At 36.8% G+C, this 14,932-nt stretch overlaps 4 protein-coding genes across 9 annotated transcripts in view; 2 read left to right on the forward strand and 2 right to left on the reverse strand.

Annotated features, from left to right (window-relative positions):
• The first annotated feature begins 1,132 nt into the window (after positions 1-1,132).
• Positions 1,133-3,901, forward strand: LOC111429705 (squamosa promoter-binding-like protein 13A). Of its 3 annotated transcripts, none has more exons than XM_023065653.1 (4): positions 1,133-1,249; positions 2,145-2,664; positions 2,794-2,921; positions 3,111-3,901. In XM_023065653.1, exons 2-4 carry the CDS (start codon positions 2,270-2,272, stop codon positions 3,713-3,715), a joined length of 1,128 nt encoding a protein of 375 aa, XP_022921421.1. In that variant the 5' UTR covers positions 1,133-1,249; positions 2,145-2,269; the 3' UTR covers positions 3,716-3,901. The 3 variants fall into 3 exon arrangements, with proteins under 3 accessions (XP_022921421.1, XP_022921420.1, XP_022921422.1); XM_023065652.1 differs by lacking the exon at positions 1,133-1,249 and adding an exon at positions 1,263-2,048; XM_023065654.1 differs by lacking the exon at positions 1,133-1,249 and adding an exon at positions 1,263-1,635.
• A 1,700-nt stretch (positions 3,902-5,601) lies between these two features.
• LOC111429706 (gamma carbonic anhydrase-like 2, mitochondrial) lies at positions 5,602-8,259 on the reverse strand. The gene is made up of 2 exons (XM_023065655.1): positions 7,858-8,259; positions 5,602-6,318 (listed from the first exon to the last, which is right to left on the reverse strand). The coding sequence occupies exons 1-2, from the start codon at positions 8,213-8,215 to the stop codon at positions 5,942-5,944; spliced, it is 735 nt and encodes a 244-aa protein (XP_022921423.1). The 5' UTR covers positions 8,216-8,259; the 3' UTR covers positions 5,602-5,941.
• An 886-nt stretch (positions 8,260-9,145) lies between these two features.
• On the reverse strand, positions 9,146-11,794 carry LOC111429708. The gene is made up of 2 exons (XM_023065657.1): positions 11,360-11,794; positions 9,146-9,575 (listed from the first exon to the last, which is right to left on the reverse strand). The coding sequence occupies exons 1-2, from the start codon at positions 11,556-11,558 to the stop codon at positions 9,340-9,342; spliced, it is 435 nt and encodes a 144-aa protein (XP_022921425.1). The 5' UTR covers positions 11,559-11,794; the 3' UTR covers positions 9,146-9,339.
• A 1,567-nt stretch (positions 11,795-13,361) lies between these two features.
• The window catches only part of LOC111429703 (CBS domain-containing protein CBSCBSPB5), a 6,227-nt gene continuing 4,656 nt past the window's right edge, over positions 13,362-14,932 (forward strand). For 3 of the 4 annotated variants that reach the window (XM_023065646.1, XM_023065647.1, XM_023065648.1), the window contains exons 1-3: positions 13,362-13,693; positions 13,877-14,041; positions 14,658-14,826. In XM_023065646.1, the coding sequence (XP_022921414.1) occupies positions 13,911-14,041; positions 14,658-14,826 (300 nt within the window). In that variant the 5' untranslated portion in view covers positions 13,362-13,693; positions 13,877-13,910. The remainder of the gene's footprint in view (positions 13,694-13,876; positions 14,042-14,657; positions 14,827-14,932) is intronic. The other variant, XM_023065650.1, reaches the window with a different exon arrangement.

Below are 14,932 nucleotides of genomic sequence, written 5' to 3' on the forward strand. Positions count from 1 at the left end.
ATAAAATGGCCAAATTTAAGGGGTACTCCACAGCCTTTTAGGAGTTGATTTTGCTTGTTTCTTTTTATGTAATTAGTAAATGGTTAATGAAAAGGAACGCAAATTGACTTTGGGTTCAGAATTCAACGTCCTATTTTATTGGAGTCACTATTTTCTGGCAAAACCCAAATTAAAACCATCTAATAATAATAGAAATTTGAGTTTAAACAAATTTGGCAAACCATCGTTAATTATTCCTTCTTTTGTTATCAAACTTTGGGGGACAAACTGATTGCAGTATTCCCCTCGGCTACTTTTTTGCTCTTACTTTATTCAATTTCCTTTTTGTTTAATTATTTCAAGAAAAGCAAACAAAAAAGAAAAAGAAAAATAATAAATAACAATTTGTGGGCCGACTGACCGTGTATTGGGCTAGGCTTAAGCCCATTCATAATTGCTTTGCAATTGTTTAGTTAAAAAGAATGAAATATTTATTTGTTAGACTTAGATTTTAATAATAATAAAAAAAAAATAAACACGGTAGAGAATGAAGGTTTAATGGAGATTTTGGAATTTAATAGTTGGCTTAGGGTCACGTGCCTTGACTCTATTTGAATAATGATTTTAAAATTAATTTTAAAAAAATGCAATAAACCTATTTGTTTCTTTTGTCCTTTTTTTATAAAAAAAAATTATAATATAATGTATTTTATTCTCTCTGTTCATTAAAAAATGGCCTCCACATTTTCAACTTTTATCTGTATCATTCCATTTAATTTCTTATTCCCCGTGACTAATAATTAAATGAAACCCACACTTTTTTTTTATTTCATTGAAAGTTACAAAATACTTAAATATTTCAACTAGAATTTAAGTATGATTTTGAGTGAGGTAGGGTTAAACACGAAATTATTGTATGATCCTAAAAATAGGATGAAAAAAGAGTCGTTTTCATAAGATATGATTCATAAATAGGAATGTTAAGGGAAGGACAAAAGTATATAATCAATTGCATTGCATTGCATTGCATTGTTTAAGGGAAGAAGCTGAAATGGGTCACCTGACATTGCCATTTAAACCTTCCTTTTTACTTCTTTTTTGGTGGCTGGCTGGCTGGGGTTCGCCATCTCTTCTTTTTCTTGTTCGCCTCTCATTCATTTTTGTTTCAGGCACTGCTTGATGCTGCTGAGCTGAGGATCGCCCGAGCCCATAAGGAGGATAAGGGGGTTTGATTTCAAGCCCCCATTAGAAGCAACTTGATAAGCAGAAGGTGAATGCAAACAATTACTTAAATCTCTTAGTCTGGAAGGGTTTTGGTATATACATTTGTTTTTCCTTGTAATTTGAGTCTTGCTTGGAACCCCAAAAGCGAACTGCCTTCCTTCACCACCATCCATTCTTGTATAACTTTCTTCCTTTTCCTTGGTTTGCAGAACTTTTGAAAGCAACAAATAGCTGTCTCTTTTAATACCAACCTTTCTCCAAAGAGTGGGAAGGTAAATTCAGAATAAAGTTGGCGGCTCCTTTTGGGTATTCATGGAGTTTCCTTCAATAAAAGTTCTCTCCACCTTTTTTTTTTGCAACACACCCATTTTCTCTGAGTATACACTGAAAGGCCTTCAATCCCTACTGCTAAAATTGACATCTTGTTGACAGGTAGAACCAGTGATTCTTCTTGAGTAACCTACTACCCTAGCTTTTCATGGGGGCTTTCCCCCTTCTTTTTTGGCTTTTTATTTCTTTTTTCCCTTCACTACCAACTTTAGTTGTTTGGTGGAATCCTTGTCAGTGAGTGAATGGTTGTAAAATAGCATCCCATTTGTTTTCTGCTGCTTTACTCTGCAACTACTCTCATCCATCGCTTTCTTAACTCTCACCTTATTTATTTTAGTCTTCTCTCTTCTTCTTCTTCTTCTAACCCTCCTCCAATCTACTTGGAGTAACATCTTGTTGGGACATGCAAATAACTGTCTTCGACATTCTTGTTCTTCCAATTTTTGTATTCTTGTTGTCTGTATGCTGACCAGCGTGCTCTGTTCTTGTTATATACATTTCTCGTCAGCCATAGGGTACTTAATATTGATCCTAAATTTGTGGATTTGGTTGTAATTTAAACGCTCCAATTTCTTGGGGATTCTTACGGTTTTGTCTCATCCTTTCTTCAGATTTCTGTGTTCTTCAGTTGATGATTATATATAACCTATGCATAAAGTCATCAAGAGAGTGATTTGAACTCTGGAAAAGGTGTTGCTTTTAAGTGGGAAGGAAGCGAAGAACTGAAATATTCTCTATGGACTGGAACTTGAAGACCCCATCTTGGGATTTTACTCAATTGGAACAAGATGTATTAAAGAACATCAATACAATAGGTGCATCCAGCAGCTTTGTTGAAGATAGAACGACTTCTGGGGATTTCTCGATTGATTTGAAACTGGGTCAAGTCAGTAATCTAGGAACAAAATATGCAGTCAATGAGCCAGGAGTGTTGAAAATGGAACCTTCCAAGAGGGCAAGAGGATCTGGGAATGGGGCTCAGCCTTTGTCATGCCTTGTGGATGGATGTGTTTCAGACCTTAACAACTATAGAGATTACCACAGGCGCCACAAGGTCTGCGAGCTCCATTCAAAGACTCCCCAGGTTACAATTGGTGGACGAAAGCAAAGGTTCTGCCAGCAGTGTAGCAGGTACACTTCAAATTTATTTGCTGATTGTTGGCTTTCTTATAGTGACCTTACTTGTCCTACACACTTTCAACCATTCTGAATTCCATCTCTAGTGGCTTAGTTTCTCAATAACAGTTCAACACTATATAGGTTCCATTCACTAGAAGAATTTGATGAAGGAAAGAGAAGCTGCAGGAAACGTCTCGATGGACACAATCGAAGGCGACGAAAGCCACAGTCGGACTCCCTATCACGAAGTATTTTGTCTCATTACCAAGGTTTGCTGTGGCATTTGCCTAATAAACTTGAAGATTTTCCTAAGTTGTTCAAACCCAGATGACTTGTATGCTTTTGATATGGATCCATCTTTATGTTCTATAGAAATACTCAACGGGGAAAAAGTTTCTTTTGTTATTGGTAAACTATAAATTCTTCAAGTTATATCATGCCGTATTCTCTGCTTTCAGGTTCCCAACTGCTACCATTTTCTTCCTCACATGTCTATCCATCTACAATTGTTATGAACCATTCCTGGCGTGGAATTTCCAATACTGAGATAGATCCAAGGCTTCATGTTCAGCAAGAGCCAATCCACTTCCCTGATAAACACGACATCTATCTCGGAGCATCGTCGAACGATAGCATCCATAAAATTGAAAAGCAGGTTGCATTTCTGCAAAGTGACAATCCGGGATCTTCGGTTGGCCTACCCTTTGTCAGGACCATTGATTTTTCAGAAAATGGAAGCAGTCGGAGCAAAATGTTCTATGACAGGTTTACAACTCCAAGTCCAGGCCATGAGTCGGATGGTGCTCTCTCTCTTCTGTCATCTTTGCAGACACAGTCATCCGGGATCGGTTTCAACCAAGCCGAGCAGGACCGTCATCTTATATCCTTCCTGCAGCCATTAGATGTGAGCTTAGGACATCACAACAGGTTGGAGACAGCTAGTTCAGTACTGAATGGCTGTGTGAGTAATGCTGATATGAATTGCTCAGGAATGTTTCACGCTGCATCGAATGATGGAGGGAATGAAGCTCCCCCACCATCCCTTCCCTTTCACTGGCAGTAGATTAACTTCAGTACACACAACTGATCATCTTCTTATTTAACTGCTGCCTGTCTGCTATGCTTGTGAAGCTTAACAATGGTACTTCTCTCATTTCATCTTTGGTTGCTTTATGGACTATTTTTCTTACATACTGTCTATGTCTACGCAACTCCTTATTTTTGTGTCTCTGTCACCCTCAGGCATCAGTTTTTTTTTTTTTTTCTTTGAGCTCTTATTTTTGTTTGAATTCCAACTAGAAATTGGGTAAAAAAAAAAAAAAAGGCCTTCCATTTCCATTAGAACCAAGAAGAGAAAGCTATCTTTTCTTCGTTGTCGTGGGACCATGGGAAATGAAAAGGTAAACGTCTCAATGGTTCCATAAACATCTCAATCCTTCATGGGACCATGGAAATCTTGAGTTGGTCCCTCCTAGAATTGGGTTTCGTTAAATGCTCTTTCATTTTCTGGATTCCAATTGTTCATACAGTTACGTTAAAACAGGTGTTGATGTAATCACTTGTCTTTCTAAATGGATGTAACTTCTAGGATTGGAATGGAAGGAAAACTTATAGAGATCAATCATGTAAATCAACAATTACTGAAAGAAAAAGAAATTATAGCACTGATCTACTTCAGCTACAGAAAAAGAAATCAACACTTTCTAGTTCCTCTGCGGCTCCAGTGGCCTCTTCAGAGCATCCAGCAATGAAGCATGTGAAAAGATATCAACTCAGATGCCCTGCATCTACTCTGTCATCTAGAAAGGCAATCAAGAAGGGGCATGGGTCTAGCAATACCAAAGGATCTGTTTAACGAAAGATTCAATGTAATAATAACAAATTTCAGATCCATGTTGAAGGAGAAAATGAAAGATAAATTGTAATACTAGTAAGAAGAAACAATTGAGACAATCGTCGATATTGGCACGGCTCAATCAAATTAAAAGACCCAATTCAAAGGAGATTTGATTTGATTGAACCGTTCCAACATCGACACGATACTAGAAAGCAAACCATCGATAGGATCTGTTTGTTTTCGTCACAACCTGCAGAACTTGCTTTGCTCTCTCAGGATGGCATCTTGGAGGTAGAGGAAAAGAGGAACACCATGTCTAGACAGACAGAAGTGTTTAAATAAGGAGGAGATAGGGAAATTTATAAGTGGAATGAGCATAAGAAACTAGAATGGTTGGGATGTCTATATCTCTCTTTCTTTCTCTTCTTATTATTTTTTGTCTAAAGAAAAAGTTATGTATGATCAGGTCTTCCACGACTGTAGTTGGTTGGGGCTGATGACTTTGTCACAAGTGCCATGAGGCGGCCGGTTCCTCGGCATGCTGATTGCTGAGTGCTTCCACTTTCATTTCTTACACAACAAGACTTGACCCAAACAATCATATGTTGCCTTATACAGTGCTGTGGTGTGCGCGTGAGGCTCTTGGAATCAAGCTTCCTTCTCACCCCAGTATACTATTTTGCTTCTCATCGGTGTTGGAAATACTTCAAACCCTGGTTTGAATTAAGTGCTTAAAAAGGTATCAAACCCAATTTGAAAATACATTTGATATTAAGAAATGGAGATTAAGACAACTTCCAACAACCAATATAGCAAGTCAATGACTAGAATATACACAAGCTTTCCATCGGATCTTTTTGGTGGGAATGTCATTTTCATGCATTGTTTATTAAAAGATCTGTTATTGACGTCTACCAAAACAAAAATCAACGTTCACATTGTTAGTGCTAAAACCTAATACTTTGTCGTATTTGCCTAATTTTATCTCAAAGTTCATCTTCTAAATTGAAGGTGGAGCTTCAGAGAGCTACTCCGTGGATAACGTGACATAATCCCATCAAACCAAGACACCATAGAAGAGATTCCGAGCATAAACTAATATAAGCAGAGAATGGGAGGAAGGAGAGTTCATCAGACATTACTTGAAACATTTACAGAGCCAAACCTCTTAATCAAGTTTGAATAATACCTGGGAAATGCGTCATTGGGAACAAACATATAGATGTGTTATATGTAAAACATACAACGGGAGATCACAAGTCATCGGCAGTTTCAAGTACCCACAAGATATCCAGGTGATAAGATGAACATTAATCTTATAATCTAAGAAATCCATTTGATCCTAACTTGAAGCCAGCAAAATCAACATGAAATGCTGAAAGTTGGTTTATCATTTGGAGAACTTTATTTTCCTCAACAAGAAAAAATGTAAAGATGAGAAGACAGGCTGCATCATACGGTTATCCCCAAGGATTTCTTGAATTTCTCGACCTCCAAATATACTGTGGAGTAAGGAAGAAACTCTGAGAAATGTTCCTTGCTTAGGTCATTAATTGCAACAGCGAGTTTAGGAATTTCCAACGTCTCCTCGTGAGTCAAAGTTCGGACAAACCTTGCTGGGTTTCCTGCCCAAAGTTCACCACTAGGAATTCTCCTTCCTGGGGGAACCACAGACCCAGCTTCAAGAATGGAGTGGGTCTCAACTAGGGAACCTTCCATGAGGATGGAATGCTGCCCAATAATGCACTCCGGCTCGATTGTGCAGGACCGCAAAAGACTATATGCACCAATGGTGACGAATCTATCTATGGACGTCTCTGCTGGCAATCCTGGAACGGACATATGAGGGAAAATTTAGACATAGCATGCACTAGAAAACATTAATATGTCACGAACTGAAAAGAGGATGTAAGCAGCCTTACAAATTTAATTTATAGCCAGGTGATAATTATTTTTTCAAAACTGATAACTGACTGATTATTGATTACCGATTACTGATTATAGTAATATATCTGTAATGAAGATTGAAAATATACATTTTAAACAGCCGAAGTTTCACATTTGGGACTGATCATATGAACAACTGAAACCAACTTAATAGATTCGGGGTCTGGCTATTATCCAATTGTAGTAGGACAAGACTGGAATTTCAGCTTTACACCCAGACTTTTAGAGACCAAGAAAATGACTTAAACAAGACAGAGAAGCAAATAGTTGAAACTTGAGTACTTCACCGCCAATACTGAAAAATGCAATACTATGCACTAAAGTGTATGAATATCGTATCAATAAACAAGGGGCAAACCCAGAAAATTTGTAGGCCAAACTTGGAAGTAGTATGATGCACTTGAACCTAAAAAAGTATAGAAGAAGCAATTTCAACTTGTGCATTTGCACTATCTCTATTCGTCAGCTCTTTATCTCCCTCTTTATATCTCTCAGCCTCTCTCTGTCTCCATTGTACTTCTTTGACTCTACTCTCTCTCTCTCTAACCCAATTCTCCAGTTCCTCCCATTCCTCTCTCTCCACCTCGCTCTGACTCTCTCTATATGACTTGCTCTTTCTCTGCTTTCTCCTTATCAATATCCCATCGTAACTCCTACTTATATCCACTAATTGTTAAATGATGATATGATTGCTCACAATTTCACGCATAAGCAAAGATACCAATGAAGATTCAGACGGGAGCTGACACCAAATAAGCAATTTTGGAAAATCCCTGAAATCGATAGAACAACCTCCATTTTTAATGTTCATAAAAAAAAAAAAAAAGAGGAAGTGAAGGATCAAAGAAAATAGTGTACATTAAGTTGATAGTGTACTTTTGAGGAAGAGGTGTTTGTTGAGATGTTGGTTAATAATTCAGGGTAGAGATTGCCATCAAGTTAGAAATCTTAAAAACCTAGCTTAGAATCAAATAAGTATTTTACTAAAAAAGAAGAATCAAGACAAAATGGTACAATGGAATACCCATTACTCCTAACCCAGAAAAGGTTGTCAAAAATCAAGAAAAAAAAACTGTAGGGCACTACCTCCAATCACTCGAATCTACTGAGTCTCGAGAAACCACGATCTAAAATACTTCATTCGATTTCTTACATTAACCGGGGACAAATATGGCATCAGCTACTCAACAGAACCATAATTTCAAGAATTCGAAAACAATGTGTAGACTTAATCACTATCCCCTGGAGATGCTAGTTAAGTAAACAGGGACTGAAATTGCGTGTGTAGTATCAAGGACCCTTTTAACAATTACATTTTCAAATAACCGAGGAAAACAATCACCAAACTACCAAATTCGAGAAAAACCATAAACTGATAATGGCGGAAAAAATCAAATAAAAGCATGTAAGTTGAATTGAACCTGTTGGGGAGGACCAAGCAGCATGGAGAACGCACCGCTCCTGCACATTAGAGCAAAATCCGACTGTAATTTTGTTGAGATCGCCGCGGAGAACGGAACCCGCCCAAACGGAGGCCCCGTCGCAGACGTTAACCTGTCCGGCAAGGACCACATTAGGCGCGACATAGGCGTCGACGGCGATTTTAGGGAGCCACTGGCCGAGCGGGATTATTTTTCTTTGACCTCTATAATCCCACTTAACTCGATCCGGTGAAGGCGCGATCGTCTTCGACGCTTCCGTCGAGAAAGCACGGCGGAGTTGATTGGTCGCAACCGCTGAGGCAATTGCCTTCCTGGAAAAGCGAGCTACAGCTGCCATTTCTAGAGGAGAAGCGAGCGTGGTCTGTGATTCAGCTGATGGCACTCGGAGAGGGCGGTACAACCATCTGGCTTTGCTGTTTCAATGGGCCAAAGTGTATGGGCTTTCGACTATTATGGGCTAAATAAATGGGCCGTAAACGTAAATTGTCCTTTCGGAATTCCACCATTAAATTATATCATTGGAGAAATTATTGTTGCAAATTAATCGTTTAAGATAAAAACAATTAATTTATGGAAAGTTTATATTAATAAAATTAGTACCATAATTAAATATGAGCATTTCAAAACCAATATAACATTCATGCGAGTAAAATAAATTCTAAATAATCTAAAACAAAATTTGAACGACATAAAATAGCTTTAGGATTGATTTTAAGTTTAAAATGATTAAATCATTGTTTATATATTTCCAAAATTTTTAAATAATTCAAAATTAATTTTAATGGGTGCAAAAATAATGTTCGAATACAATCATTTAATTAGATTAAATTGATTTCCCTTTCGATTTGTGGGGTTAATTAGCATAAAATCAAATAATTATCTCCCTGTTCGTGATCAGTTAACACCGCCCCAAATTTTAATATTTTTTATAGTGAAATGACACGCAACCTTTATCAAAATACTGAATTTTCCTTAAAAAGAGAAAGGTCTAAAACTAATTTTAAGAAAATCCAAAAAAAAAAACCCTAAATTTAGGACAAGTCTCAAATGTCGGGTCGGGTCGGGGCGAATTCTAATCGGGTCCACCGACGGGAACTGTCGCCGACCAGAAACGGTGGCCGACAGGGAGATAAAACAGTAAAAGGAGCCATGGGATCGTATCTCGGATCTCATACTTTCGCTTCAAATCGTACTGCGGTTGGCATTAGAATCGAATCGGGATCTTTTTCACCTTCTTCCCCACCCCCCGAATCAAATATCCAACAGCTAAGCAGTGAATTTAAGGACCGCGTTTCGAAAGCAAACCAAATTTACAGACTCTTCACCGTAATCGCTGAAACTCCAATGATACAGTAATAGCACAAGTCTCACAACAATAATCCGTAAAATGGAGAAGTTAAGAAAGAAACACAGTAATAGCGACATAAATTTAAGCGGAGAGATGAAATGGAAAACAGAGATTTAGCCAGTGTAGATGTGGACGCCGATGGCGACGAGGAAGATGGTGATGAGGCCGAAGTAGATGATGGCGTGGACTAAAATGGAAGCCCCGCTTGTCTGCATGTTCCCAAACTCAACCACCCTTCCTCTGGCTGGGATCTGAAACAGCAGCCCCGGACTGAGGAGCACGAACAGCACCACCGCTATAATCACCGGCCCCCAATCTGCCATTGGATGGGATGTGTGTTCAAGTTTACGCCTGCAGAACCACAGAAAAAGTTGTGAGTTTCGGCGATGGGGATGGGGCTGGGAGGATGGAAGATATGAGAAGGCGAGGCAATAACTTGGAAGCGGGACAGTGATTCGACAACTGCATCGATCTTGATGCTTCACGTGGACGGATGAGGCGGTGCCATTTTTGGGTTTTCCTTAATTTAATTTTTCAGGCATCGTGAGATGAAAACTTTATTGAACTAACGCGGCTTACAGTTACATTCAACTTTCCAGCACAGACACCTTTTGATGCTTCGTACATCTTAAACGTTCTTTTCAATGTCAAATGCTGTGTTGGGGATGCATTGCTCTCCCGGTTCCCACAAAATATATCTAATTTTCATTCTTAACCTAATTCCATTCATAAAAATCTACCTAATATAATGTATTTGTTCACTCTACTTGTCCCTTGTTAGGACCGTATAATATGAAGATCATTAAGAGAGTGCCAACTCCGGTATTAAATTTGTCTCCATCCAAATAAGTATATCATCAAACTAATTCCTTTTTTTTTTGTAATATTTATTTTTACTTTCTTTTAGCAAATAATTACAGCAGATAATTTCAACTTTTAAACACAAAAATTATTGATTCAATGACCCAATCAAAAATTTATAAATCCATCCTTACAAAATTTAAAATTTTATGGACATAAATGTAGGTAAATCAAAGCTCATAAATGATTAAAAAAAAATAGTAATCATCAAGATAGTAATTAAAATTGCTTTACTTAATCTCCCGACGTAAACATCTACTGTGGTCGAGATTTTCATTTTATTTGCGTGGCTGGGGTTTCAGGGGACGCACCCCGAGGCTTGAATGGAGAGGGGATTCCTCTAAAGTTTAGACGGGAATGTGGGAGTGAGTGAGGAACATTTTTTTTTCCTTTACATAAATGAGCTTGTAGATGGTGTTATATTTTCCGTCCTTGCCTCAACCCAATTTTGAGTCCTGTTTTATATAAATATATTTTCACACACATATTCAAAATATTTATATGAATAAATAAATTAGTTAATTTCGGAATTTAATGTTGTATACTTTTTTAAAAAAATTATTAAATACTATATTATAATATTAAAACTCAGAAATTTTAAAAATTATGTTATACAATATATTATTTATTTATATATATATTAATTTATTATGATTTTTTTAATAAAAAAATAAGTTGCAATTTGAAATTTTCAAAATAAATATGGAATTTTGCTTAAATTAGGAATGTAATAGATGATGGGGAGAGTGGAGGGCTGANTACTGAATTTTCCTTAAAAAGAGAAAGGTCTAAAACTAATTTTAAGAAAATCCAAAAAAAAAAACCCTAAATTTAGGACAAGTCTCAAATGTCGGGTCGGGTCGGGGCGAATTCTAATCGGGTCCACCGACGGGAACTGTCGCCGACCAGAAACGGTGGCCGACAGGGAGATAAAACAGTAAAAGGAGCCATGGGATCGTATCTCGGATCTCATACTTTCGCTTCAAATCGTACTGCGGTTGGCATTAGAATCGAATCGGGATCTTTTTCACCTTCTTCCCCACCCCCCGAATCAAATATCCAACAGCTAAGCAGTGAATTTAAGGACCGCGTTTCGAAAGCAAACCAAATTTACAGACTCTTCACCGTAATCGCTGAAACTCCAATGATACAGTAATAGCACAAGTCTCACAACAATAATCCGTAAAATGGAGAAGTTAAGAAAGAAACACAGTAATAGCGACATAAATTTAAGCGGAGAGATGAAATGGAAAACAGAGATTTAGCCAGTGTAGATGTGGACGCCGATGGCGACGAGGAAGATGGTGATGAGGCCGAAGTAGATGATGGCGTGGACTAAAATGGAAGCCCCGCTTGTCTGCATGTTCCCAAACTCAACCACCCTTCCTCTGGCTGGGATCTGAAACAGCAGCCCCGGACTGAGGAGCACGAACAGCACCACCGCTATAATCACCGGCCCCCAATCTGCCATTGGATGGGATGTGTGTTCAAGTTTACGCCTGCAGAACCACAGAAAAAGTTGTGAGTTTCGGCGATGGGGATGGGGCTGGGAGGATGGAAGATATGAGAAGGCGAGGCAATAACTTGGAAGCGGGACAGTGATTCGACAACTGCATCGATCTTGATGCTTCACGTGGACGGATGAGGCGGTGCCATTTTTGGGTTTTCCTTAATTTAATTTTTCAGGCATCGTGAGATGAAAACTTTATTGAACTAACGCGGCTTACAGTTACATTCAACTTTCCAGCACAGACACCTTTTGATGCTTCGTACATCTTAAACGTTCTTTTCAATGTCAAATGCTGTGTTGGGGATGCATTGCTCTCCCGGTTCCCACAAAATATATCTAATTTTCATTCTTAACCTAATTCCATTCATAAAAATCTACCTAATATAATGTATTTGTTCACTCTACTTGTCCCTTGTTAGGACCGTATAATATGAAGATCATTAAGAGAGTGCCAACTCCGGTATTAAATTTGTCTCCATCCAAATAAGTATATCATCAAACTAATTCCTTTTTTTTTTGTAATATTTATTTTTACTTTCTTTTAGCAAATAATTACAGCAGATAATTTCAACTTTTAAACACAAAAATTATTGATTCAATGACCCAATCAAAAATTTATAAATCCATCCTTACAAAATTTAAAATTTTATGGACATAAATGTAGGTAAATCAAAGCTCATAAATGATTAAAAAAAAATAGTAATCATCAAGATAGTAATTAAAATTGCTTTACTTAATCTCCCGACGTAAACATCTACTGTGGTCGAGATTTTCATTTTATTTGCGTGGCTGGGGTTTCAGGGGACGCACCCCGAGGCTTGAATGGAGAGGGGATTCCTCTAAAGTTTAGACGGGAATGTGGGAGTGAGTGAGGAACATTTTTTTTTCCTTTACATAAATGAGCTTGTAGATGGTGTTATATTTTCCGTCCTTGCCTCAACCCAATTTTGAGTCCTGTTTTATATAAATATATTTTCACACACATATTCAAAATATTTATATGAATAAATAAATTAGTTAATTTCGGAATTTAATGTTGTATACTTTTTTAAAAAAATTATTAAATACTATATTATAATATTAAAACTCAGAAATTTTAAAAATTATGTTATACAATATATTATTTATTTATATATATATTAATTTATTATGATTTTTTTAATAAAAAAATAAGTTGCAATTTGAAATTTTCAAAATAAATATGGAATTTTGCTTAAATTAGGAATGTAATAGATGATGGGGAGAGTGGAGGGCTGAATTCCACGAGTTGGAAGTGGAGGACCAATTTTTAAAAAATCATTATTAAATAAAGCCCGAAAATAAATTTCAAAAAGTAAATGAAAACTGGGGAAAATAATTATAAAATTGAGGTTGGATTTAAAAGTTTATGATGTTAAGTATAAATGCAATTAAACTAATTTATTCTACACATATTAATTTCTGAATTTTATAAATGGATAAATTAATTAAATAAATCACTAAAATAAACTTAATTTAACTATAATTATCATATACTATATTATATTTTTTAAAGTTGAAATTTAAAAGTTAATTCTCTTTGTACGTGCACTAAAAAATGATTAAATAAATTGGGAAAATAGTAACTTGAAAATGAATTTCTTTATTTAGCGCCAAACGGAAGCATTCCTCGGAAATATTACCGAGTTGTTGCGGTTAGTTTCGCTTACGTGGACGATTCCAATTGGTCCACTCTCCCCATCCTCTTACAAAAATTCGATTCGTCCCATTTCTTATGGTCTCTCCTCTTCCTTCCCTCTCTCTTTTCGCTCTCTTTCTTGTTCGTTCGACGGTCGGTAGTTTCTCCCGGATAATCTTTTAACTTTCCGATTAGATTACCGACCGTTAGTCCTCTATTTTTCTTTGAATCTTCGAAGTTTTTCGATTGATTTTTGCTATTAACCCCATTTCTCCATTCCGTTTTGGCGCTTCAGCTCCGGATTTAGTTGCTGGCGCGATTGGGTATAACTCCTAATTTTTTGAACAATCACTTTCTGAGGGCGGAAAATTACTGTTCACGATTTTCTAGGGGAAAAAAAGGGACGATTCGACGTTGAAGAAGAAGCGACATATTTCAGGTTTCTGGATTTTCTTTTTGTTTCGTTATTTCGGTTCTATGCTTCAAAAACTGGGAGTTGTTCATTAGAATTGAATCTTAATTGCTCACTGTTCTTTAGCGTCTAAATTGGATCATGTTTCGTTTCTCATATTCACTTTTTTTTAATTGACGTTGAACGAGTTTCTGTTGCAACGTTTTCAAGGTCTTATCTGAGATTGTGAAAACCATCGGAAGAAATGACTAGTCAAGGCGGTTCTACTAGGAGAAGTATGTCCTTGACGAACATATCATTTCACGGACGGAAGAAAATCAATGAGAACGGAAGCTTGGATACACCGAGGAAGTCTCTTTCATCCTCTCGTTCATTGTAAATGCTATTTTTTAAATCCTATTTTATAGATGCTCTCATTTATCCCGATTTGTTATGCCTACGCATGTACCTTAATTGGCATATTATTATTTTTGAATCCTATTGCACGTTTTTAGATTTTTCTTTGAATGTTTCAAAGCCGAAAGCTGAAATTTGATGTAGTTACGTTTTCTCACTCAGATGATCATTTAAAATCCTTCAAAGAATCGTAGGAACCTTCAGAACAACCCCTCCCAAGCTTTTGGCGTGAGATTGTAAAATTTAGCAGCTCATCTCATCAAGAATCTGTTTGGGCAAAATGGAATTTACATTGTACATGAAAACTGAAGTATCAATATTTCATTGCGTAACATTTTAACGGATTAGCAACTGTATTTGAACGTTAGTACTCTGCTATATCACGTGGTTGCATCATGTAGGAATTGTGTATTTTTTTCTTATTTTATCGTGCAACGTTTTGAGGGATTAATTAATATAATTGAATGGGATTACTTTGCTGTACCTGTCCTGGACCTGTTACAAATTATAGGATAATTGTTGGATACAGTAATTAAATTGGTGAAGTCAAGATATATTAACCTGATTTTCCATTCTCCATTTACATTTGAAAAAGACAACTCAATGGAGAGCGTACGGTGAAACGATTGCGGCTGTCAAGAGCACTGACGGTTCCTGAAAGTACTACCATCTACGAGGCTTGTCGTCGGATGGTTGCTCGTAGAGTTGATGCTTTGTTACTGACTGATTCAAATGCTTTACTTTGCGGTATCCTCACTGACAAGGTTTAACATCGGCTTTCCTTTAGCCTTAAGGGTAACTGTATCCTTGCAATTCAAAAAAAAAAAAAAAAAAAAAAAAAAAAAAAAAAAAAAAAAAAAAAAAAAAAAA

Source organism: Cucurbita moschata, unplaced genomic scaffold (genome assembly GCF_002738365.1).
Source record: "Cucurbita moschata cultivar Rifu unplaced genomic scaffold, Cmos_1.0 Cmo_Scf00032, whole genome shotgun sequence".
NCBI classification, from domain to species: Eukaryota; Viridiplantae; Streptophyta; class Magnoliopsida; order Cucurbitales; family Cucurbitaceae; genus Cucurbita; species Cucurbita moschata.

What these genes read in the sequence shown, in the direction of transcription:
- LOC111429706 (XM_023065655.1), bottom strand. Translation starts at nt 8,215, where the DNA reads ATGGCAGCTGTAGCTCGCTTTTCCAGGAAGGCAATTGCCTCAGCGGTT. An exon ending in TGCTTGGTCCTCCCCAACAG is followed by an intron (nt 6,319 to 7,857) that starts GTTCAATTCAAC and finishes TGTCCGTTCCAG; the next exon opens with GATTGCCAGCAGAGACGTCC.
- LOC111429705 (XM_023065653.1), top strand. Translation starts at nt 2,270, where the DNA reads ATGGACTGGAACTTGAAGACCCCATCTTGGGATTTTACTCAATTGGAA. An exon ending in TTCTGCCAGCAGTGTAGCAG is followed by an intron (nt 2,665 to 2,793) that starts GTACACTTCAAA and finishes AACACTATATAG; the next exon opens with GTTCCATTCACTAGAAGAAT. An exon ending in TATTTTGTCTCATTACCAAG is followed by an intron (nt 2,922 to 3,110) that starts GTTTGCTGTGGC and finishes CTCTGCTTTCAG; the next exon opens with GTTCCCAACTGCTACCATTT.
- LOC111429708 (XM_023065657.1), bottom strand. Translation starts at nt 11,558, where the DNA reads ATGGCAGATTGGGGGCCGGTGATTATAGCGGTGGTGCTGTTCGTGCTC. An exon ending in CGCCATCGGCGTCCACATCT is followed by an intron (nt 9,576 to 11,359) that starts ACACTGGCTAAA and finishes GGTTCTGCAGGC; the next exon opens with GTAAACTTGAACACACATCC.